Raw genomic sequence first — 26,815 nt, 5'->3', positions numbered from 1 at the left:
ACCTGAACAGAATTTTATTAGACCAAGGGGCGACACATCATACATCCATATGAATTTTTTGTGAATCATTCATTATTCACTGAATTTCTACTTTAATTGCAGATCATTACAGAATTCAATGTTTAACTATGTATATTCAAGATTATGTGAGTTTTTTTTTTTTTTTTTTAGTTTTACATCAGCCCTGGTTTTCTGTATTTTATGTTTCCACTTATCTTTTTTGATACTGGGTGCTTCCTTTTCCTTGTCAGTGGTGTTCACATCCATATTTTGGCTGTGCTTTTTTGGCTGTTTTGTGGCTCATAAACTGAACTGTTATCTTTTATTTTGTCTCTGTTTTTTCTCTTTCTTTCCCATACATTATTTATTACCATCTTTAACAATTAAAAAAAAACTATTTGTTGATCAATTTTTTCATATACTTTCCCTAGCTGCCTGTTCTTCCTGTTTATATGACTGATGCTTGGTAAAGGACTCCATAGAGTCTGAAATGGACTGGTACCATGAAATGTTTTACAATTATCTGGATGTAACATTAATGAACTCTGCATTTGATTAATCCACAGCTGCTTCCCACATGCATGGATATGTGTTTATCAGACTATGGTACACAATATTGAACTGAATCAACATGAAATCCATTTTTTTCCCTTGTATTTTTTTTATCAAGTGAGCATTGTTGGTGTAGTGATCACTTTTAGAAATACACTCATTATTCCCTTTGTTATTCATGAATCTCATATTATTATTATTATTATTATTATTATTATGTTGTGCTGTTCAAATTGCAAGGTGTTGGGGTACACATTGGCCGCCCAAAGAATGATACTTACAAAGATGTCTGGAAATTTGTTGAACAGGCAGCTTATCAGATATTTTATATCAACTAATCAAGTAGCTTTTATGCAGATAAAAAAAATTGCCACAGAGTAGGTAAAAAGGACTAGTAAAAAAAATATTTCTGTACTTGGGCTGCTTATTAAATTCATCAACAGCTATACTACATCCACTTGTCTTTTAATCACATTGTGTTTTGCCTATTTTTTTTTCAGGCTGCCTACACAGTTACTTCAATGGCAATAAAGTACTCACAATGTACTGCTTTTTCTATCCCAGAATGCACAATCCATTAAATAGGTACAGAAGAGATACAATAATTTATACATTGAAAAAGTGAATGCTATAATTCAAAAGGTCATACTAACTTTTATTAAGTGATTTAAAAATCAGTAAATGTTGGTTTTTTTTGCCATTCCCCTAATTAACACATCAAATAACTCCCTATTTCACAAATTGGGGCCAGTGTTTATTTGTAAGAATACAGTACAAGCTAATTTTCAATCAGAGCATTTCTTTTTATTAGAGTAAACTGGCATTATAGGTCCAATGTTCAAGTTTAACTGCTGCGCTCACCAGATTCTGTACCTAGTTTTTTGAAAGGCTACAGTTTATCTTACAAAAGTCCTCAAGAATTAATTCAGAAGATATTTTCCATCCACCTTTAGGATCACTGTTAGAGGTTCAGTGGGAGAATACAGTTGAATTCACCACTCCTAGAAAAATACAAAATTCTCCACATAGGGTGATAACGTTCAGATTATCAGTAATATGCAACACGCCACCCAAAAGTGCTCCAGTGAGTTGTGAAGGCTGATGTCAAGAAATTCATAGACCCACACCCCCTCTCCTTATATGCTCACCAAATTCAGACCACCTTAATTAATGGTGGATTTTAGGCAGTGTTCATCTCCTTATGTACATGGTAAAGTCCTGCAAGGAAAACAATTCTCGACATAGGGTAATACTGTTCAAATAAAATTACATTAAAATAAACTCCTCAGTGGTGTCACTTTGTGAAAAATGTGCTCTCATTCCATGCCGTGGGGGTCCCACTCCCTACACAACAATATGCTCACCAGATAGAGCCCACCTCTATAGACAGGTGGAAACAGCGCTCAGTACAGCCTTACGAACAAAATTCTCTCACTCCTGTTCATAAAATTTAACCTCTCCTGAGGTCTTTTAAAAAAATACCATAGACTCTCTTCAGGCCCTAGGCAACTGCCTAGGTTTAGTTGTGGATGATCTGACTCTACCGGCCTCTGTGGGATTTGCCCGCCCTGGGGTCAGCCGGATCCCCAGCTACAGCCAGTAAAGTTTATCCCTCCATCACAGTATGAAGCAGAAAGGAAGACAGACACCTGGCGGACGCCACACATGACGCAAGATCTATCGGAATAAAAGACCTCAGGAGAGGTTAAATTTTATGAACAGGAGTGAGAGAATTTTGTTCGTAAGGCTGTACTGAGCGCTGTTTCCACCTGTCTATAGAGGTGGGCTCTATCTGGTGAGCATATTGTTGTGTAGGGAGTGGGACCCCCACGGCATGGAATGAGAGCACGTTTTTCACAAAGTGACACCACTGAGGAGTTTATTTTAATGTAATTTTATTTGAACAGTATTACCCTATGTCGAGAATTGTTTTCCTTGCAGGACTTTACCATGTACATAAGGAGATGAACACTGCCTAAAATCCACCATTAATTAAGGTGGTCTGAATTTGGTGAGCATATAAGGAGAGGGGGTGTGGGTCTATGAATTTCTTGACATCAGCCTTCACAACTCACTGGGGCACTTTTGGGTGGCGTGTTGCATATTACTGATAATCTGAACGTTATCACCCTATGTGGAGAATTTTGTATTTTTCTAGGAGTGGTGAATTCAACTGTATTCTCCCACTGAACCTTTAACAGTGATCCTAAAGGTGGATGGAAAATATCTTCTGAATTAATTCTTGAGGACTTTTGTAAGATAAACTGTAGCCTTTCAAAAAACTAGGTACAGAATCTGGTGAGCGCAGCAGTTAAACTTGAACATTGTAACTAATATTGGAAACCACTGCAGCGACCCCAGAGACTGGCGGTAGACCTATCACATAGATTTGTTTAGACTGTGGCGCAATAATTAATTAATATATGGCATTATAGGTCACTGAGGAGTTTAAAAATGACATCTGTTTTCTCCCAATAGTATTCCAAGTCTGAGCGGAATCCAGAAACCATGAGGGAGAATGTTATGGAGTCCAGTTTTTCTGAAACACAACCATTTTCAGAGTCTGCACTATCGGACAGAGGAGCGCCGTCAGTGAAGCATCATAGGTAAGCGAAGTCCCTAGTCAAAGTGATTTTAAATAGTTTAACTGCCATGAGGACATTCTGTAAAGTAAGCAGCTTTATTATATCAATATTTTTGTTTCTTTGAGTGCTCAGAATCAATGTTATACTATACATCATATATTCACACGTTGCTGGGGAAGCGGCTATTTATATTATTCACTTATTAACCAGTATAGGGCTAGTTTATAATTCAGTAATGTATTGTTAAAAAATATTATGAGAAGCCTCCTACAGCTGTGCGGAACATATAGCAATTAAAGAACACATAAACAAACACACACACACACACACACACACACACACACACACACACACACACACACACACACACACACACACACACACACACACACACACACACACACACAGGTTCATCTTGACATACAAGACAGCCTTGTGTGTAGATATTGGACACGGACAATGATTGCAATAAATATATGGCTTTCTCTTCCCGTACCACACCAGTGGACATGCCTTCAGATATTGGGGGTGGTACTTTGCAAGGTTGGGGGAGATAGCACAAATTCTCCACTTGCAGAGCACCCTTGTCCAAATACCAAGATCAATATCTACCCCACCCTAAGCAATGAATGCAAGGGTATAATAGTACCTTTTGCACATTTATGATTATTGATGAAGTTTGGCATGAGATATTACTTATATTTAAAATATCTGTAATCCAGTCTCTCCATTCCCAACACTAATCTTACCCCCCATTACTAGCTTCGGGACTCCGCTATAATATAATCAGACCCCAATCTTATCTCCTCACACTAAACATGTATCCCTTTTGCTAGCCAAACTTGCAATCAATTCCCTGCTGCTATGTGGAGCCAAATAATGACTAGCATCACTACATCAAATCGACTTGCTTCTTTAGTATCCTTCACTCACAAAGAATGGAAGTTGTGTGAATTTGGAAATATTCTCCCAAGAAGTCTTATGTTTGAGTTAAGGTGGCCACACACGGTACAATAAAATGATCCGATAAAAACGATCGGATCTCCCGAAAAAATTGAAGGCTTTTTTTTCATTCGACTGAAAATCTGATTGGATTGCCCATTTTTTTTTTATTTTTATCTATCCGGAATGCCAGATATTTTTCTTCAATTTCTCTAAAGATTGTATGGTGTGTGTTAGATTGCCAATTTATGAATATACACACCCTAGCAATTTTCTCAGAGTTTCCAATCATTTTTTATCATCATTGGGGAAAAATTGAACATACGTGTGTGGTACATTGGTCATATTTTTGAAATGTTACAATCAGTCAGAAAAAATTGATTGCAATTCTTAAATTGAACAGATATTTAAAAATATATGGTGTGTGGCCACCTTTAGTTCTAGAACATACAAGTTAATGAACCATCTTAGCCACATTCTTTCTGACAAGCAGCAAGCTAGTTAAACATGATAATTTAAAACCCAAAATCAGACTCAATAGCACATGATACACTATTAGTTCAACCAATGTTACCGAGGCAATGTGCTTGTTGCTATGATAATGCGTAATACACTCGCGGGATACTGTGTATTACCATAGCAATGCGTCCATTACCCTGATAATGCACATTGTGCTAATTCGGTGAAGCATACTGCCCCCCCCCCCCCCCCACCCGTCTATTCTCTTCTACCGTTCTTGTGAGCGGCACACTATATGTGGTGCCGAAATGCGCACAGCAGTGCATATAGGATGAATGAGCCCTAAAGCCATTTTGTGTTTAATTAAAAAAAAAGTCAGTGTTTGGCAATTCAAGGCTGTTTGCATGCTGTTGCTAGTGATTCTGGATCCCCTGAATATCGCATATACAACTTTCCTATTTTTTTTAAAATGTCTACTCGGCTTCTCTGAAGTGAGTCATCTTTTGACTCCCCATACTCTAGCTTTAGTATTTCTGTTGTTTCTTTCTTCCAATCCTGGAAGGCAGGCACCTCAGCATTTCTCCACTTTTACATAATAGCCTTCTAAGCAGTTCCTGTTCCTAATAGTGGTAATTTTTGAACCACCATGTTTTCCTAACTCTGAATTTTAGACTTGCCCTTTTAGAATATAATTTTAGTAAAAGAAATGCCTTGGTCAAAATAGCCCATGTACTGCTTGTCAAAATTGTTGGACTATGGGTCAATCCCCCATGTTTTCCAGTAAGAGCAATTCTCAGCTCCACATTCCCAACCGTTGCCTTTCCTTGGGGCTGGATTTCCCACAAGTCAACATAGGAAGTTGCCTAGGGCCCAGCAGGAGAAGAGAGGCCTGTACATTTTGGCTGTTCAGAGGTTTGAGAATTACACCTGTGAGCGCCTTGCATCTTTCCCTAGCCAGCAGCTAATATTTTGCTTCTTGCCAGCGTCTTTAGTGTTCCAGTGTACAGGCATCATGCTGCTTGCCGACAGAAGCTGAATAGGCTGGAACAGCTTTCAGGGTGTAGAGAGGCCAGAAGAAGTAGCTGCAGTGTGATGTAATCAATGAAGCATGGAGGAGAGGGGAAGGTACCGAACTCTCTAAAAGATCTCTACTATAAGATGCTGATGGCAACTTCCTTCAGGCGGCTGTGCTGTACACACACATCCTGCTGCTAGTGCGTGTGTGAGGGGATACAGGATACGCTGCTCTGCTCTCTGCACTGTAGGTGGAAGCTGGCCTGCTGGCCACTTCACAGCTCAATACTTGTGTTTAAATGTCACAAGGGACTGGCAGAGAGACTAGGGCAGAGATTAGGGCATGGCTGGGCTTCAGCTTCTGGCAGAGGACTGGGAGACAGTGCTCATCTTCTTAGCCATCTCAGGTAATATGTGCTCTGTACCCTTTACTGAGGTGCTGTCACCACTGTTTAGAGTACTTCCAGCTATAGGCTCCCCAGTATGCAACTGTCTTTAGGTATGTTTTGTGAGGGGAAAGCTGTGGCTGAGAGTGACTGTGATAGGCAGGGGATTGAGTGTATAAACTGGCATTCTTTTAACCCTAATAGTTTCCCTAATTAACATTTCTGTCCCATGCAAACTTTGACCTACCTCCCTAATGTTATCCCTTTCCTACCATCTGACTTTCCCACCTCACATAATCCCTTTTCCAACAGCTACCCTCAGTGCCCAACATAATCCCTTTCTTAACAGCTACCCTCAGTGCCTAATATAATCCTCTTCCTATCAACTACCCTTAGTGCCTAACATAATCCCCTTCTTATCAAGTACCCTCAGTGCCTAACATCATCCCTTTCCTAACACCTACCATCAGTGTGCCCTAACCCTCAGTGCCTAATGTAATCCCCTTTCTATTAGCTACCCTCAGTGCCTAACATAATCCCTTTCCTAACAGCTACCCTCAGTGCCATAACCCTCAGTGCCTAATGTAAATCCCTTTCTATTAGCTACCCTCAGTGCCTAACATAATCCCCTTCCTATCAGCTACCCTCAGTGCCTAACCCTTGTTGCCATAACCCTCAGTGCCTAATGTAATCCCTATCCTAACAGCTACCCTCAGTGCCTAACATCACTGCCTAACATCTCTCTCATCAATGTAACCCTAACCTTCCTGCCTGTTTTATTTCCCTTTCTCAATCCTAATCCTAACCAATCCCCTGCTTGACACCCATCCATAATATCCTAACTAAAACCGTTTGTCTTATAAAAGATCACTGTACATAGATGCTGGTTAGCTGTAACCTGTTCAGCTCTATGGAGTGGGGAGGGCTGATAACACTCTAGATATTTGTTTCAGCTTGCCATGAACAATTGTCTCACTGTGAAAAATCTCAAAAATAATCTATTTGCTTAACATCTACTCCCCCCCCCCCTTTTTTTCCTCTCCATCCCCCCGATTTCCTTTCTCCCCCCCCCCCCCCCTGTTTCCTTTCTCTCCCTCTCTTCTTCTTCAACCTTCTATTCCTCTTCCCACTCCAAACTCTTCAGATTTTGTATTTCTTCCCAATCATAAATGATAATCAGCAAATATGACCATTTTCTTCAGCCATAAACACAGATAATACAATTTGCATAAACATATGAGCATGAGGAAAACGCACAAAGGTGCAACATTTTTTGGGACTAAACAGGTGTCTCCTCACCTACAATTGACCCATCTTGAGTGAAAAGTAGTTTGGGTGATTACTAACGATACCATTTTTTTACCATATTTGCGTTCAGAAGGAATTGATCAGGCCCAGAATCAATCCAAAAACTAGATAAATGTTACAATAGATTTTTGATCGTTTGTTGTCAAATGACACCATTAACACTATCCAATTTGGTCAATCCGAAGATCGATTATTCACTAATGATATTGTGATTATTCACTGATTGTATCATTAATGGGCATCCTAAGTCATAATAGATTCATTTGGTTGATTGCCATTTTATGCTACAGCAAGATCCCTCTTCCTCTTCTCATTTTATTATATGCTATTTCACAAATACCCAAACAAGTATGTCTGTGTTAGGTTCACTAGCACATTGTCACCTGAATAGATCATGAAACATTGTTTTGGCTGAGAAAACTTTCTCTATGCTTAGCTTAGTATTACTCTTATACCCAGGGCAAACAAAAAGGTCATGTATGGTTGGGGCCCAAATTAGTTACCCTGCATATGGCCCTGTTTAGCCTTAATCCGGCTCTGCTTTCCCCAAAGTAGTTATTTTAACTAGTTTAGCTGGTGAAATGCGCCACCTGGACTGCCCTTTATATTGCAACAATTTTAGCTGTCTGTTTTGCTTACACCACAAATTTCTAGAAGAAAGTTGATCACTAAAGAATACATGGTGCTGCTTTTTTTAATTCTTAATCCCATGTTTTGCACTTGAGTCATTTAGTAATCAAAGTCCATCCATTAATTGCTACAAATTGGTACCTTTTATGTAAGTTTTTGTACACATTTTCACAGCCCACTCACTATAATGAATAATGATGTGTGGAATACACAACCAAATTGCATCCACAATTCCTTTAAAAAAAAATAAGGGCAATGCTGAAATGCATTGGATGCGCTTACAGGGGGGGGGGGGGGGGGGGGGATGAACATGTTACAACAAATGAACATATGCAAAAAGCATGCAGTGTACATAAAGCCTTTTGCTACAAAGAGAAATTTTACTTGGCATGTCCTTAGTAGTGATGAAAGGTTTGCTTATGTGAATAGGATCAGGATTTGCAAGTTTGTGAACTTGTGTGTCCCTGAATGTTCATTCGTGGGTTTGCCATTTGGCTACTGAACCACACCACAAAATATTCACTTATTACAGTGCTGGTCTTCCTGATCCCCAGATAGCACTGCTTTACCCCTTTTGCTGCTCACTCACTCACTCACACAGACAGGCTGACATCACCACCGAGACATTTCAGTGCAGAGAGCACTGGATGGGTGCAATGTAGAAGACCAGCCTTCTGTTTGGCAGTTATAGCCAAACTGAGAGCTGCTCTCCTACACCTCACCCATCCAGCCCAACCACCCAGCTCTCTCTGATCATTTTGTGGTGATATCAAGGAAGAGGGGCAGAGTGGTGCCAGCTAAGTATTGGAGGTTGGTACTGTGATGGTCAAAGTTGCAGTCCGACTCGGCAAACCCACTTGTCCATGAATGCTAGATTGTGGGTTTGCCATTCACTAAATCTTAGTTCAAATAAAATTATATATGTTAAACAAATAATAATCTCATTGAGTATTCAAAATAGGAAAAAAAAAGACAAAGTAAAATGTTGTCTCTTTTTTAGTCTCAAGTCTCAGCTATAGATAAGGATTTGCTGTATATTTTGTAAGCAAGTTCTGGCTTTAATTTGTTGTCAAGATATAAAAATCAGGTGTTGGACCCTTTTTTTCAAGGTTTAGATATTTTTTTTGTAATAAATAATTACAAAAATGAAGATGAGTATATGTTTTTACCATTCCCTGTGCATTCAGATAACTATTATTTATGATAAATAAGTACAACAGCTCATAAATACCTTATTAAAAAAGCAGAGTTCTTGCAGCACAAATAATCTATTCCCACATTGCCAAGTTTAAAGTTTAACACTGAATTTGTTATGCCTGAGTCAGCATGATCTGTGACATTGGCAAGCAGGTCACTATATCTCAGATGTTATTCATGATCTGAGCTTTGCTATTTATAGCATCCTTGCAATTGGGATTCATTAAGCCTGCAATTTCTCAGAACACAGTAAGATGCAAGATAGTATAATAGAATGTGTACCAGATTTCTTTTAACTAATTAGTCATCTTTGTGTGCAGTATTTTAACTCTACTTTTAAAAGGAGATAATAATAATAGTATCTTTTTCATAGCTTGTTTTGTGAATGAAAATTACTGATAGTGTTATATGATTGTGATTTTTTTTTTAACCAAAGGGTATTTATTGAACAAAAATCTATAAAAATAGACAAGGTACATTAAATACCTACACACAATATGATGTACAATATCCATATTTTAACATATACAGAAAAATATAACTTTAGAAGAGTAAATGATCAAACAGTTAACTAACCATTGATGACCAATACAAAGACAGAGGTACCAGTGATAGGACTACACGTTAGGACTAGATAACCACCTGTCACAAAATGTAGCAGGCAGCCTCTGTGTTTAAAGACCAACTTTTTATATGGCGACAAGGTCTTTACTTTAGTTTTACAGTCTGGCAGAGAAGGACATATCAGGGAAAGCCATCTGAAGGCAATGCATTGCTTGGCAGGGAAAAGGGATTCAATAAGGAAGACCTTGTCGAACTTTGGCAAGCCTTCTTTTGATATGATTATGATCTATGTTGTTGGAAAAAGCATGGTTCAGAGGATATAGGCTTATTTACAGTATCTATACAGTGCAAACATAGAAATTATGCAGTGTTTTACAAAGAATACTGAATAATTCCCATCACTCAAAGGTGCTTAGAACCTCACGTCTTGGGAGAAAATCAGTTAGAGCCTGTTCACATAAGAGGCAGGCCTTGTTCACGGACAGAAATATCAAAATGTTCATATGGGTTTGTTTAGAATGCTAAAAGAAGGATGAAGAATATTTAGAGTAGCGGGCATTTCAATTCAGAGGAAGTCCTTGAAGCTATGCGGAAACGTTGGAAGTGGTGAATTGCTGGAATTAAGTACACTTAATTTTCTCCTATGTCAACATTATTCAATTTGTTCCTATGATGACCCATTAAGAGATATTCCTTCTCTTATTATGTAGTTAACCAACAATGCTTTCTCAATGCTGTCAGACTACTGCAACTCAAAATAACACGTTTTGACTAAATCAAATAAATAAGATGCTACACATTTCAGTTTCTGTATATGCTAACATCCATTGTACTGCTGTAACCATCTCGCTGAACTGAATCCCTTGAGAAAAGGTGTATTAATTTGTGATCTACTTTTACGGTGTTGTGTTTGTCCTTTGAAGTCATGCAGCAGATTTTACACTGAAACAAATTGCAGGCACTGTAAAGAGGAAGTATCTCTGCTTCCTTGACAGATGTCAGATGTAAACCTTTCATCTTGTAACCCCTCTTTTCATTACATAGCCTCCTCCCTAACAAACCTCAAAACCATAGCTAGCCATATAATTACACTACTTTCACCTACGTTTTTCTTGCCTTGCACCAAAGCAGTATAAAAATTTACAAAATGCTATTATTTGCTAACTGAAAAATACAATTATAACTACACTATAAGCTGATTGGTATGCTGTAGTGACCTGAGGTACTTGCTGCTATCCTGAATCTGTTATGGATTCCAGCAGTAAGCTCTCTCTGCAACAATTTCAGCAAATCAACTAATTTTGGTGCAGTGCTTTGGATGCTGCCATAAGCTTTAATGAGAATGACGGCTATAGTGGTACTCAGTGACTAATTTGGGCGCTGTCGATAGCTGATTTTGATCCTGCAATTAAGGAAATCAGCTTTCACTGGCAGCTGTCCTGAAAACTAGTTTAACTTTTATGTAACTGTGCAAACATTTATGAAGATAGCAGGAGGGTGGATAAAATTGCAAAAGGCCATAATCACTCTATGTGGTAACTGAGTAAACAGCAGTCAAAATTAACAACACACCTGATTTATAATTATTCAAAATGTGTACCTTTTCAGAGGAAAATTAGGGATAAAACGTAACTTTTAATTTAATATTACTAAAATAGATCGAATACAGATACTACTAATAGTGAACAATGTGAAAACAATTGGGTTGGTAGGTATACAGTTGTTAGTCATACGACAAACCTATCAATCTCCCATTGTAAATTTATTATAGACCCCACACCAAGAACCCTACATGTTTCATTTCATTAAATTAGAAGCTTCGTCAGGAGTAAATAGTAATAAAGTGCCAGAGTGCAAAAAGTGCTGAAATAATAAAGAATTATCAATATCACATAGTACACATATTGAGGTAGTAGCTAGTAAGGCACCAAAATGTCAGCCAAATAGGTACTGACCGTTAGGGCTGTCCTTTTATACTGAGGGGAGGCTCGCACTGAATACTGGGAGGGGAGGTGTCCAAACAACCCACTGAACTGCCCACAAATCATCCCCCCATTGGTTGCTAAGCTTGTCATTCATAGTAGCAACCAATAGGCATCAAAGCCATAAGAGCACATAATATTATAAAAGGTACCTAAAAAACAAGTTCCAGCGCTCTACTTGCATAGATCAGCGCTCCAAGGTATAACCAACCGTTCGTGGCAGGAACAGAGTATTCCCATGCCCTATTGTGGCAAAACAGTGCCGCTGTAAACCCGTTCGAGAATGCCAGGTTCTGATTGGCTGTAGGGCATGTTGGGGGGCGTACTATGTGCGCCTATCAAGGCGCACTCACCGCCGAATGGGCCAATAGGGAGCCGCTTTGCGCGCGAAACTGCTTTCGCCTATCAGGCATGCCCAAGCAGTGAATAAATTACGTGACATCACCCATAGAGCGGCCGTATCTGCGTACATACCGGGAGCGTGGTGGCTAAGGCAACCGCCCTACAACATAAACACACATCGCTGACAGCAGCGTGTGTGAAGCGTCCCTCATAGGAAACCTCAGTACATATAATTACAAGAGATATATCCATATCTCGTAAGAGATGTTTAACAGGCAGTGTTAAACACATATATTTTTAATTAGAACGCCAGACATATACAATACATGTACCACCCATGATTACCATGCATATAAAACCCATCAAGGGGGATGCAGATACATGTGTCGCCCTTATGTATATATAGGGAAGCTCTGCCATTTACAAGCACATAATAATGCATATTCTTTTTAATACAATCTATCAATTAGAATTTAAGGGGGTAGACATCTATTATAGTCTCAAGAAGAATAGTTAGCCATCTATGTCAAGATGATTAGATTATAAGCCCCCCCCCCCCCACACTTTTGGCAGCATCCCATTGGGAAAAACAGGGCGGTGAATAAGCATATATCGGGAAAAGTTATTCTCAATAATGAATTACTCTTGTCAGCCCATAAAACGATCATATGAGGAAAAAAGGTTAAAGGAAGTTCTCTGATCGAACAAAAAGGTAAGTAGCATATGGAAAAAGGGACAGTGAAAAAAGAGAACCATTTACATAGAGAACATTAAATAAAAGGAGCAAAAGTAAACCCTTCATTTAGGCCACCTGGACTCAGCGTGCCCAGTCTGTAGATCCAACGGGCCTCTAGTTGTCTCAATTTCTGATCCAGGTTGCCCCCTCTCGGACCCATTTTCCATCTCTGTATTACCCAGAAATGCAGACAATTAGGGTCACCACTATGTTTCTCCACGAAATGTTTGGCCACTGATGTTTTACGTTAGTGGTGAATATCACCTAGATGTTCCATAATTCTAGTCTTAACTGCCCTTGTGGTTTCACCTATATAAAGTAAAGGGCAGGGGCATTGTATTGCATATACCACCCCCTCTGTTTCGCAGATAAAAAAGTCAAATAATTCAAACGTACGTCCATCTTTGGGGGCAATAAAATCCTTACATTTCAATACATTTATAGAGGCTTTACACTTGCCACATTTGAACATTCCCTTTAAAGGGCTATTGAGCCAGGTCTTTTTCATACCTGCCCCTGTTAGCCTGTCGCTCAGACTTTTCCCTCTTCTATAGGTGATTAAAGGGGCTCGTGGTAGGTATGTATTTTATTGTGGATCCAGTTTTAAAATTGACCAGTGTCTGTCAATGATTCTCTTGATGTTGTGAGACTGTTTTGAAAAAGTGCTAATCAATCTAGGTTTATTCCCTCCCACAGCTTGATCCCTATTTCTGGGGATGAATAAATCTTTCCTTTCAACTTCCTGTGCCTTTTCATGTGTATCGGATATCACTGCTTTCGGATACCCATGTTCTGTAAATCTTTTATGCAGAGTATGACACTCTTTTTCAAAATCAGACTGATTTGAACAGTTTCTACGGGCTCTGAGAAATTGCCCTTTGGGAATACCTTTTTTGAGGTGTTCAGGATGGTAGCTTTCCCATGTTAATAATGAGTTCGTAGCCGTTATTTTTGCGATATATCTTGGTATCCAGACCTCCCTGTTCATTCTTGGTTATCCGTACGTCAAGAAAGTTTATTGTGTGTTTGTCAATCTCGTAGGTAAAGAAGATTCCAATTTCATTGGAGTTGAGTTGATCGACAAAATCAACAAACAAATCTCTGGGGCCGTCCCATAGGATAAAGATGTCATCTATGAAACGGCCCCAGAAGATAACATGGGAAGTGTACACAGCAAGTTCTTCTCCAAACACCAGGGTGTCCTTCCACCACCCCAAGAACAAATTAGCGTATGAGGGGGCGCACGACGTCCTCATGGCACATCCTCTCACCTGTAAATAATATTTATTCTGGAACAAGAAGTAGTTGTGGGTAAGGATAAATTCTATTAATTCCAGAATCAGGCAGGAGTGATCTTTCATATGGACACTTCTTGTTTTGAGAAAATGTTCGGTAGCCCTTAGGCCTAGCTCGTGACCAATGTTATTATATAACGATTCAACATCGAGACTGGCCAACCAGACATTCTCTGTGATATGTACATCATGTAATTTATTAAGAAGGTCCATAGTGTCCCTCAGGTAGAAAGGAAGACTTTCTACAAAAGGTCGCAAAAAGAAATCTACATTATAAAACCCATCAAGGGGGATGCAGATACATTTGTCTCCCCTATGTATATATAGGGAAGCTCTGCCATTTACAAGCACATAATAATGCATATTCTTTTTAATACGATCTATCAATTAGAATTTAAGGGGGTAGACATCTATTATACTCTCAAGAAGAATAGTTAGCCATCTATGTCAAGATGATTATAAGGCACCCCCCAGTTTCGGCAGCATCCCATTGGGAAAAACAGGGCGGTGAATAAGCATATATCGGGAAAAGTTATTCTCAATAATGAATTACTTTTGTCAGCCCACTAGCTACTACCTCAATATGTGTACTATGTGATATTGATAATTCTTTATTATTTCAGCACTTTTTGCACTTTGGCACTTTATTACTATTTACTCCTGACAAAGTTTCTAATTTAATGAAACGAAACATGTAGGGTTCTTGGTGTGGGGTCTATAATACATTTACAATGGGAGATTGATAGGTTTGTCGTATGACTAACAACTGTATACCTACCAACCCAATTGTTTTCACGTTGTTCACTATTAGTAGTATCTGTATTCGATCTATTTTAGTAATATAAATTAAAAGTTACGTTTTATCCCTAATTTTCCTCTGAAAAGGTATAAATTGTGAATAAATAAACAACAGTCAAGTCAGAGTGATGTTATTTCTTGTTTCACCACTTCCTGGTTTTTAGACTGTATATCTCCATCCCGCAGGAAGACTTTTCCCATCCCAGGGGCGTAGAAATGCATCTCTATGCCCCATGCGGCAGAATATTAATCAATGAATGGGAACAGTGTTTTCATTCAGAGATCAGAGCCCCTGTAGTAAATGATTATTGGCATATCATTAACATAACAAAAGTAAGCACACTGGGTTACACTACTTCCTGTGTGCTGATCAGTACACAGGGTAGTGTGGGGACATCTAGTGGCCAACCAATAAAATTACACACACATACATACATACAACATTATTAACCACTTTGTCCTCCTTGACGTATAAAAACGTCAAGGAGGACAGGCGCGCTCCCGTGGCCGATCGCGCGCGTGCATACGCACTCCCGGCCGCGGAGTCGGTAGCCACGGAATCAATTTATCGGGCTATGGAGCCCGATCATTGATTCCTCTCCCCCGCTGAAAAAGCGACAGCTTCTCTCGGAAGCTTCGCTCTTTCTGAAGCTGTGTCCCTCTAAGCGTACATTGTACGCTTAGAGTGACGTCATGTAAAAAAAAATCGAGATTGCCATCTTGTGGCCAAAAAGTAAAACTACAAGTAAATTCCCAAAAACATTACAATACACCAATATTTCCCCAAATAAAACACTTTTATATCCCACCCTCCCAAAAATGCCCACATAAAATGTTTAATAAAAAAAAACAAAAAAAAACATTACTATAAAAAAATAAAAACATAAATATTTACCTAAGGGTCTAAACTTTTTAAATATCTATGTAAAGATGAAATATTTCTCTCTATTTTTTTTTATAAGCTGGTAAATAGTGATGTATGCAAAACGGAAAAAATACTCTTTTATTTCCAAATAAAATATTGTCGCGATACATTGTGATAGGGACATAATTTAAATGGTGAAATAACCGTGACAAATGGGCAATAACAATACGTGGGTTTTAATTATGGAGGCATGTATTATTTTAAAACTATAATGGCCGAAAACTGACAAATAATGATTTTTTTCATTTTTTTTCTTATTCTTCCTGTTAAAATGCATTTACAGTAAAGTTGCTCTTAGCAAAATGTACCCCCCAAAGAAAGCCTAATTGGTGGCGGAAAAAACAAGATATAGATCAGTTCATTGTGATAAGTAGTGATAAAGTTATAGGCTAATGAATGGGAGGTGAACATTGCTCGGATGCATAAGCTGAAAACGACTGAGATGTTAAGTGGTTAAAATAAATACAGCAAAGTCCCCATTATCCGTATTTCAGGCTACTGGAAGTCTCAACTAAATGGCATGATGATGGGGACCTCTTTTGGGGGGATTTATGTGGGTGCTGGCAGGCTATGAAATACTTATGGAGGATCCAGTGGCTAGCAGTCTTCCTCTAGTGGCTTCAGGCATCTGTGTATGGAAGCCAGAGTATCACATGACCCGATGCGGGTCAGCTGACACTCCAGTTTCCATGCACTGGGGAAGCCAGAAAGCCACTCCGAGCCCGTGGAGAGATAGAGGGAGACTGCCAGACATTGCTGGAGCCTCAGTAAGTATTTCAGGGGAAATATTTTGTCTGGTTTCTCAAGCAGCCGGCAAGCACATGTATCCGGCGTCAGGCATTCTTCGTCAGTGCCAGATACGGGGGACTTTGCTGTAAAAAGCAATGCCCCATTAATTTTAACCCCTTATTACCCCCTCTGCTATCTTTACCTAAATAAAACACCTGTTATGAAAAAAAGTGTTAGCATAAAAAAAATAAATTGTTAATAGTTACTTTAGGGACTCAGCTGCTTTAATATGCATGTCATGAGGGTATATTACTGTTATTTTAGTATATAAGGGCTTGTAACTATTGACTCGACACAAAATCGGGAAACAGAAAAAGTACACCTTTATTTCCAAATAAATTATTGTCACCATACATTGTACTAGGAGCATAATTTAAATGTTGTGATAGCCGAGTCTAATGGGTAAATAAAATGTGTGGGTTTCATCTGTATAAGCATTGCTTATGTTATAACTATAGGACATGGAATTGGATAAATAGTGTATTTTTTATTTATTTTTCTTGTTTTTCACTATAAAACGCATATAAAATAAAGTAATTACTGAAAACAAGTATCACCCACAGAAAGCCTAATTTGTGGCAGAAAAAAAAGTACAACTCATTTCATTATGATAAGTTGTAATAAAGCTATTGGCAAATGAAAGGGAGGAGCCCTGACAGGTAAAAACTGCTCTGGTCCATAAGGGGAAAACCCCCTTAGTGTTGAGGTGGTTAAGCGTCACACTTAATTTTCCAATATTATAACAAAAATGTGGACATCAGGAAAGGTTTTAAATAGGCACTTTAACTTACAATTGAACTTCATTCCAATCAGTAGCCAATATCCCCATCTCATGAGAAATCTTTACCTTTTCTCATATTAACCACTTAAGTCTATCTGGATGGATATATTCGTCCAGATAGACTGTGCTGCTCCTGTTGCCTGAGGTGCGCGCTCCCACCACCTGCAGTTATCCCCCGATCAATGAATGGGAATATACTTCCCATTCATCGATCTAAGTCCCCCGCAGAAAAACCGACAGTCTTTTATTAGAGGCCGCGGTCTTTCTGCAAAAAATAAATGTTCTTCTTTCTTGTTCCTGGAAGCGAGTTCGTTTGCTTCTAGGACTTTTTGACTGTTGCCATCTTGTGGCCAAATAGTAAACTACACCCACATACATTTATTTTATTAAATAATTACATTACATTTAAAATTAGCTGTTTACCTCACACATCAAAAATTACCCAAATAAATGTTTTAATAATAAAAAAAAATTACAATTAAAAAAAAAAAATAGTTACCTAAGGGTCTGAACTTTTTAAATATGCATGTCAAGAGAGTATATTATTATATGTTTTTAAATCATAAGCTTGTAGATAGTGATGGACGCAAATTGAAAAAAATGCATCTTTATTTCTAAATAAAATTATTGGCGCCATAAATTGTGATAGGGACAAAATTTAAATGGTGTAATAACCGGGACAAATGGACAAATAAAATACATGAGTTTTAATCATGGTAGCATGTATTCATTTCAAACTATAATGGCCAAAATCTGAGAAATAATGATTTTTTTCCATTTCTTTCTTAATCCTTCTGTTAAAATGGATTTAGAAAAAAAATAATTCTTAGCAAAATGTAACACCCAAAGAAAGCCTAATTAGTGGCGGAAAAAAACAAGATATAGATCAATTAATTGGTATAAGTAGCTATAAAGTTGACGAATGAATGGGAGGTGAAAGTTGCTCGGATGCATAAGGTAAACAACACTGTAGGCTGAAGTGGTTAATTATCGGGGGGTCTATGTGGCTGATATTGTGGAGAAACCCTTCCCACATTGGCTTCACTTCACTAAGCATTACTGCATTTGGTAATGCAGAAAACAGCTGATTGTACCGATCACCTTGTCAAATGCCTATTCACTAAACCTATTACTGCACTCAAAAGTAAAATAAATGAATAGTGAGGTAAATTACTGAGTTGTGCGTCCCGCGTTAAATACCTCAAGAAATGTAAACTTGTCAAGAAATTGAAATCTACAATGATTAAATTATTCGGTAAATCAAGTAAAAATGTTTGGTATTTATCTTCAGCTCTGACCGGTCAGTAACTCACAATCTCCTTATGGTAAATGTTGACAGATGTAGCAGACAGCCAATAAAGGGAGCCAGATAGCCAATAGGGAGAGCTAACAGCAGAGAAGGAGACATTTAAAAAGGTGTTTCTGTATCCCTTTAGATGAGTGTATCCTGTACACTGATTAAGAGCTGTATCTATTTAGAACAGGTGCACATCTAAAAGGATGCCAGGGATACACTGGACTGAAAAAAAGCTAGGTTATGGAGGGCTTTGTAGGTGAGGATAAGGATTTTAAATTGTATCCTGTGTCTAAATGGCAGCCAGTGAAGTGACTGACAAAGTGGGGTAGTGCTGAAGAAGCGGGAGGAAAGGTGGATGAGTCGTGTATCAGAGTTTATGATGGACTGTTGTGGGGCTAGATGGTTGGAGGGGAAGCCACATAACAGAGTTGCAATAGTCTAGTTGTGAAATAATCAGGGAATGCACCAGGCATTTGGTAGTGTCCTGTGTGAAAAAAGGGCGGATGTGGGAGATGTTTTTTAGGTGGAGGCGACAAGAGGAGGATAGTTTGTCACTGTGTTGTTTGAATAAGAGACTTGAATCCAGGTTTATACCTGGGCAGCGAGCCTGGGGGACAGGCTTTATTGAAGTTCCATCAACAGAAATAGTGAAGCCAGGCAGGGGCATTGCATTGTGAGGTTGAGTTTTAGAAAATGGGAGGACATGAAGGAGGCTATTGCACTGAGACAGTCAGGGGCATGAGCTGTATCCAAGTCGGGTTCTGAAATGTAGATTTGGGTATCATCAGCGTAAAAGGTGATATTGGAAGCCAAAAGAACTAATGAGCTGACCAAGACCATAAGTGTAGATAGAGAAAAGGGGCGGTCTGAGGACTGAGCCTTGGGGGACTCCAACAGTGAGGGGTCATGGAGAGGAGGTGATGATGGAGTGAGTGACTCTGAAGGTCTGTAATGTGAGATAAGAGGAAAGCCAGGAGAGGGCAAGACCCTGACTGCCCATGGAGGAGAGGATTTGGAAAAGGAGAGGGTGGTCCACTGTGTCAAAAGTGGAAGAGAGGTCTAGGAGGATGAGTATCGAGTAGAGGTCTTTACATTTAGCAATTGCCAGGTCGTTGGTTACTTTGAGTAGCACAGTTTTGGTTGAGTGGCTGAGGCGGAATCCAAATTAAAGGTCATCAAACAGAGAATTAGCAGTGAGGTGATGGGTTAAGTCAGGGTAGTTGTGACACTCAAGTATTATAGAAGAGAAGTGGAGATGAGAAATAGGGCAGTAGTTGGGCAAGGGGTCACAAAAAGGTTTTTTGAGTATAGGCATTATGAGGGATTGCTTGAGTGTGGGTGGAACTCTACCTATGGTGAGAGAAGGGTTGAAGAAGGAGGTTAAGGCAGGTGAGATGGTAGAGCATATGTGAGTAATGAGATGAGAGGGCATGGGGTCAAGGGGGCATGTGGTGGGACATGATTTAGAAATAAGAGAGGAGACAGTGAGTTCAAATAGTGTTGAAAAGTTAGTTAGGGAGATGTAACTTTAGGGGTTTGTATGGAGAGAGGAGGCTGCTGGGTAAAGCTTTTTCTGATGTTGGTGATTTTGTCACTAAAGAAAGAGACAAAATCCTCAGCTGAGATGCAGGCAGTGGAAGGTGGAGGTTGGGGCAGGAGGAGGGAGTTGAATGTAGCAAAGAGTAGTTTAGGGTTGTAGGACTGTGAAGAGATTAGTGAGTTGAAGTATGAATGTCTGGCTGCTGAGAGGGACTGTCTGAGTGTATGTAAAGCCCCTTTGTAACTCTGGAAGTGCTCAGGCAAATCATTTTTTCCCCAATGCCATTCTGCTATCCGGGAGTGGAGTTTCAGTAGTTTAATCTCCTCATTAAGCCAGGGTTGTTGAAGGGCACTGTGACAGTAAACCATGAAGGGGGGAGCTACAGAGTCAATGGCTGAAGTTAAGGTGTTGTTATAATGGGCAGCTGCTAGCTCAGTAAAAGAGGGGGGTAGAGTGAGTAGAGAATGCAGAGAGGTTGATAGTGTTTGGAGCTTGAGATTGTGATTGTTGCAGAACTTGTGTATACAAGTGTGTCATGGGGAGGTGTAGGGACTGGATGAAAGGATGTTGAATTTGAGTAAATTATGATCAGATAGTGGGAGGGCAGAGTTAGTGAAGTTGGATAGGAAACAGCATCTAATGAAGATTAGATCGAATGTGTTGTCATCAGCATGGGTTGCAGAGGTGGGCCAAAGTTTGAGGACAAGGAAGGCGGTAATTGACAGATACTTGGAGGCGCTGACTGAGGGAATGTCAGAGAACAGGAAGAGGGGAAGCCATGCTGAGAAGTGGTCTAAGAAAAGACTGGCTGGACCTGTGGGGTGATAGATTATGGAAATTTGAAGGTGAAAGGAGGAGTAGACTCGCTTTGAGCAGTGGTGGGCTGAAATTTTGCATATGTGAAATTTCGTATACAAATTTGCATTTACGCATCATAATCATAATGTGAAATTTCAGGGAAAAATCATAATTCTGTATGCAATTTCGTGAAATTTTGTGGCAAATTTAGCGGTTAATAGCAAAACTCCTATACATGCTATTGCTACCAAAATAGCTAATCATGTTAAGGAGAATATTGGGTACAAGTCAAAAAAATAATTTCCGAAAAGACATTGTAGTTCTTGAGAAAATCAATCTTAAATATGCAAAGAAAAATGTTTTTTAAACTGTATTTAGATTAAAAAACCTTTTTTCTTTGCATTTTTAAAATCGATTTTCGAAGTAAAAGCCAGGAGGCAGGGGGCTGAATGAACAGTTTGAGAAAGAATGATGCTTACAGCCCCGCCATGTTTATTACCATGTCTGGGTGTGTGGCTGAATTGTAGGCCGCCATATGACAGTGCAGAAGGCGAGACAGTGTCTGAGGGGAGTAACCATGTTTCAGTTATTCCAAAAAAGGTGAGGCCATGTGAGATAAAAATGGCATGGATATGTTCCAGTTTACTACATACCCAGCGGGCATTCCATAAAGCACCTGATATGGGAGGGGGCGGGGTGATTGGGGTTTGCGAAATATGTGAATAAGGTTAGTTGTGTGAGGAGAACTATAGGGTGTGAGAGGCAGGTGGGCAGGGGAGGCTTGTCTGTGGAGAGGCTGTGGCCCAGGGTTAGGTGATACAGTATAGATAGGAGGAGAAGGGAAAGTGTCAGCAGATGCAAGTGGGATTTAAAGAGAATCTGTATTGTTAAAATCACACAAAAGTAAACATACCAGTGCGTTAGGGGACATCTCCTGTTACCCTCTGTCACAATTTCGCCGCTCCCCGCCGCATTAAAAGTGGTTAAAAACAGTTTCAAAAAGTTTGTTTATAAACAAACAAAATGGCCACCAAAACAGGAAGTAGGTTGATGTACAGTATGTCCACACATAGAAAATACATCCATACACAAGCAGGCTGTATACAGCCTTCCTTTTGAATCTCAAGAGATCATTTGTGTGTTTCTTTCCCCCTGCAGCTATCTTCCACTGAAGTGTCAGGCTGTTTCTTCCTGCAGAGTGCAGACAGCTTTGCCTGTATGTAATTCCTCAGTATGTGAAAGCCCAGCCAGCTCAGAGGAGGATTTATCCAGCTTGTAAAAGATAAGAGAGAAGAGAGAAGCTGCTCTAATCGCTGCTCTAATCTAAATAACACACAGGCAGTGTGCATAGAGGGGCCTGGAAGGGGGAGTTCATAGCAGAACCACAACACTGAAGAACTTGGCAGCCTTCCAGACACAGGCTGACAAGTCTGACAAGAGAGATATAAGTTGATTTATTACAGAGACTGTGATAGTACAAAGTGCTGCAGTAAGCCAGAACACATTAGAATAGCTTTTGAAACTTGTAGGATGATAAAAAACAGGATGCAATTTTTGTTACGGAGTCTCTTTAAATGTTGCCTGGGAATGTATAGAGCTGCAGGGGGGGGGGGGGGGGCAAGAAAGGTGAGGAGAACAGGGAGGGTGAGATGACGAGTATGGAGTGTGCTACATAGGGAGGGTGCATGTAGCTATGTTGCTTACGGGTGTATGCCAGAAGGCATAGCATGGATAAGAGCAGTGGCAACATGCTGAGTATTTGAATTCTGTTTAAAACTATAAATTATCCCTTGGGTGTAAGGTGTTAGTGTTGTGGCTGGAAAATTCTGGAGAATTTCTGGTGAATTTTGGTCAAAGTTGTCTTTACTTAAAGGGGAACTGAAGTAAGAGGTATACGGAGGCTGCCATATTTGTTTCCTTTTAATCAATACCAGTTGCCTGGCAGCCCTGCTGGTCTATTTCTCTGCAGTAGTATCTGAATAACACCAGAAACAAGCATGCAGCTAGTCTTGTCAGATCTGACTTTAAAGTCTGAAACACCTGATCTGCTGCATGCTTGTTCAGGGGCTATGGCTAATAGTATTAGAGGCAGAGGATCAGCAGGACTGCCAGGCAACTACAGTATTAGCTCTCTATTGGTCCTGTGCTCATAATAATGACTTCTATAGATACTTTGAATTGTGGTAATCATTAACAAACTGTTCCCCATTCCCTTCTCGCACCTCTGACACTGTAGTTGCCATCGGCAGTTTTTGGTGCCCTGTCTCAATTGTTATGTATAGAATGCTTGGGGGGCCCCATTGTAAAACTTGCATTAGGTCCCACAGCTCCTTAGCTACGCCACTGTCTGGAGTGTGTACACATGGTGGTAGTGTAAAGGTTATGCAGGGCCGCCATCAGAAATTTTGGGGCCCCTCACACATCATCAGGCCTGGGCCCCCGCCCCCCCCCCCCCCCCCCCCCCCGGGGCTGCACTGCTGTCTGGGAGGCCTGCCATGCACTGTTGAGAGATTCAGGCCACCCTGACAACAATAGGGATGACTGGGAAAAGGGGGGTCATGCTCTGCTCTATCAGAATGCGGCTGCAATACCTTCGCCTACTGGCTGCTCAGGCACATGGCACAGATTGGGGGCATCGAGCAACCTAATCCCCAGCGCGCACGCACAACACAACACACACACACACACACACACTCTCACATACAATAATCAATGAGCAGCATATCAAGCAGCAGTAGCTTGACCTCCAGGGCAGCCTTCTATCCATCCTCTCAAGGGCCGGATTTGTACTTTTTATCACCCAATGCCCATCTGTCACCAGCCCCTCCCCCCCCAACAATGACACCCCCCCCCAGCAACTAAAAAGAACAGTACCTGGAACTATGAAAGAAAACTTCTCACACCTTCAATGTTCCAGCATCCACATAGTACTGGGTTGTCCCCCAGGGCATCAGAGATGGTTGCTGGACCCCCAGGCCTCCTCTAATGTAAGTAGTGATCCCCCCGTTCCCCTGCAGAACATTTTCAGTGGAACACACTCACCTGTGGAGGAGGGGCATGCTGGGATCTTTGGTGCCTCAAAGGGGGGGGGGCTTGCTGGGAGCTGTAGTACCTTTATGAATGTGGGAGGGGGCTTGCTGAGAGCTGTAGTACCTTTATAATTGTGGGGGGGGGGGGGCTTGCTGGGAGCTGTAGTACCTTTATGAATGTGGGAGGGGGGCTTGCTGGGATCTGTAGTACCTTTATGAATGTGGGGGGGGGGCTTGCTGGGAGCTGTAGTACCTTTATGAATGTGGGGGGGGGGGGCTTTCTGGGAGCTGTAGTACCTTTATGAATGTGGGTGGGGGGGCTTGCTGGGAGCTATGGTTCATCTATAGAAGGGAGGGGGTGGGGGTTTCTGGGAACATTGGTAGTGGGGAGTGGGTTCAGGTACTCACGAGCATGCAGGCCAGGGTCACAGCAGCAGAAGGTATTCAGTCAGGAGGCATCAGATCCTACAGCTTTCTGCAGCCAGTGCTTCTTTCCCCTGTGCACTGTAAAAGGCTGCTCCGATTCTCACAGTGTGAGCTGAACTCCTGTTCCGTTCAGCTGAGCACTCTTCCCTTTCCCCGAATCCCCCGTGATTTGCAGTCTGGACTGGGGGGTAGAAAACAAACAGCTGCTGTGCCTGTGTCCCTCTTATCTTTGCAGGATGTTCTTCAGACTCCACAGTCCAGGGCCAGGCTGATCTGCAGGCAAGGCTGTGTGTGTGTTGTCTCTGCCAGCCCGGCTCTTCCACAGTTCCTCCAAGTTTCTACCATGTGTTCCAGTCAGACCGAGACCCACCATCCAGCCCGCTGTGCAAACTCCTGACCACCCGGTAATTCCCTCTGCAGCTGCACTCATCTCCACAGCTCGTGGCCGGGACTCATAGTGCTAGGAGAATTGGAGCTGCTGTACAGTGTACAGGGGCTTCACGCGATATTTCAAAAACAGGAAGACATCCTTTCACTTCCAGTTTACTGCGCTGCCTTCCGCTCTCTGGGCACTGGGCCCCCCGGCCACCACTGATCTGGAGTTTGGTTGTGCCGGGCAGTGCAGGGAGCTCGGGAGGAGGCTGCAGACAGTACAGGGTGCTGGGTGTTCAGTCGGGTGGGTGGGCGGTGGCAGGAGAACCAGGCGGCCACACTCCTAGAAGTAAGAAGGAGGAGGGGGTGGCAGGCGAGCCCCCTGGGGGCCCCTCACGGAAGTGACGGCTATCCTCCCCTGATGGCGGCCCTGAGTATGTACACTTCTCATTGACAGACCAAACTCTGACAGACCAAACTCGCAGTTTGACACACCCCAAACAACTGCAAAGAGTTGATAATAGTTGACACTCTCAGGACTTAAGAAAAACAAAAGTTTGCTTACTTAAAACAGAAAGAATTTGCGATAATTCAGGTTGGAGTGAGCTCGAGATGTCTCCCAAGGCATCACTGCTGAATATATGCAAATTAACCATTGTACCCTTAGAAGCTAAACACACCTCCAGAACCGCTGGAATGCAATGATGTGTCAGCTTGTTAATTTGTACAGAGCCATAATAATCCAACATGCATACAGACTGTTTCGGATTGTTTGATCCTCATCAGTGCATGGCATGGAATAATTTGGCTCTATGGAGTAGGGCTTGTAACACCGAGAGGTACAGACTAACCAGCAAGCTCATGGTGACCCAGAGCTCATTGGAGTGTGTAAGGGACTACAATGGTCCTAAAAGCCCCCTTACTAAGATGTTAAGAAAAACAAAAGTTTGCTTCCTTAAGAAGAGCCAAATTATTCCATGCCATGCACTGATGAGGATCAAACAATCCGAAACAGTCTGTATGCATGTTGGATTATTATGGCTCTGTACAAATTAACAAGCTGACACATCATTGCATTCCAGCGGTTCTGGAGGTGTGTTTAGCTTCTAAGGGTACAATGGTTAATTTGCATATATTCAGCAGTGATGCCTTGGGAGACATCTCGAGCTCACTCCAACCTGAATTATCGCAAATTCTTTCTGTTTTAAGAAAGCAAACTTTTGTTTTTCTTAACATCTTAGTAAGGGGGCTTTTAGGACCATTGTAGTCCCTTACACACTCCAATGAGCTCTGGGTCACCATGAGCTTGCTGGTTAGTCTGTACCTCTCAGGACTTAAATGTTAGTCCTCTCTGTGTCAATCTTTGTGTAGTGGTTGCCGTGCTTATGCACACATTGGCGAAAGTTCAGGTGATGGCGGTTTTCCAGCCCATATGGTCAGGCTGAGGTAGTTTACTGACAGTAAAGTGACCAGAAAAACTCTGGTTCAACATGTATCTAGCCTATCTAATTTGGTCTGTCCACAATGAAGCAACAACCTTATCAGTTTGGGTGTAGAGTTGGGCCGAACCTCCGATTTTAGGTTCGCGAACCGGGTTCGCGAACTTTCGCGGAAGGTTCGGTTCGCGTTAAAGTTCGCGAACCGCAATAGACTTCAATGGGGATGCGAACTTTGAAAAAAAAAAAAATTATGCTGGCCACAAAAGTGATGGAAAAGATGTTTCAAGGGGTCTAACACCTGGAGGGGGGCATGGCGGAGTGGGATAGATGCCAAAAGTCCCCGGGAAAAATCTGGATTTGACGCAAAGCAGCGTTTTAAGGGCAGAAATCACATTGAATGCTAAATGACAGGCCTAAAGTGCTTTAAAACATCTTGCATGTGTATACATCAATCAGGTAGTGTAATTAAGGTACTGCTTCACACTGACACACCAAACTGTTCACTGAACAGAACAGGTATGCAGTGGCGGGTTCACTGAACAGGTATGCAGTGGCAGGATCAATGAACAGGTATGCAGTGGCAGGATCACTGAACAGGTACGCAGTGGCAGGATCACTGAACAGGTATG

General features: G+C 41.0%; 1 protein-coding gene across 1 annotated transcript in view; it reads left to right on the top strand.

Annotated features, from left to right (window-relative positions):
* Nucleotides 1-26,815, top strand: part of NRG3 (neuregulin 3) — a 1,594,638-nt gene that overhangs the window by 1,492,053 nt on the left and 75,770 nt on the right. The window contains exon 7 of the mRNA XM_068255045.1: nucleotides 3,031-3,158. Coding sequence (XP_068111146.1) covers nucleotides 3,031-3,158 — 128 coding nt within the window. The remainder of the gene's footprint in view (nucleotides 1-3,030; nucleotides 3,159-26,815) is intronic.

Source organism: Hyperolius riggenbachi, chromosome 10, assembly GCF_040937935.1.
Source record: "Hyperolius riggenbachi isolate aHypRig1 chromosome 10, aHypRig1.pri, whole genome shotgun sequence".
NCBI lineage: Eukaryota > Metazoa > Chordata > Amphibia > Anura > Hyperoliidae > Hyperolius > Hyperolius riggenbachi.
The sequence above is the reverse complement of the archived record's forward strand: the minus strand, read 5'-3'. Positions and strand labels throughout refer to the sequence as shown.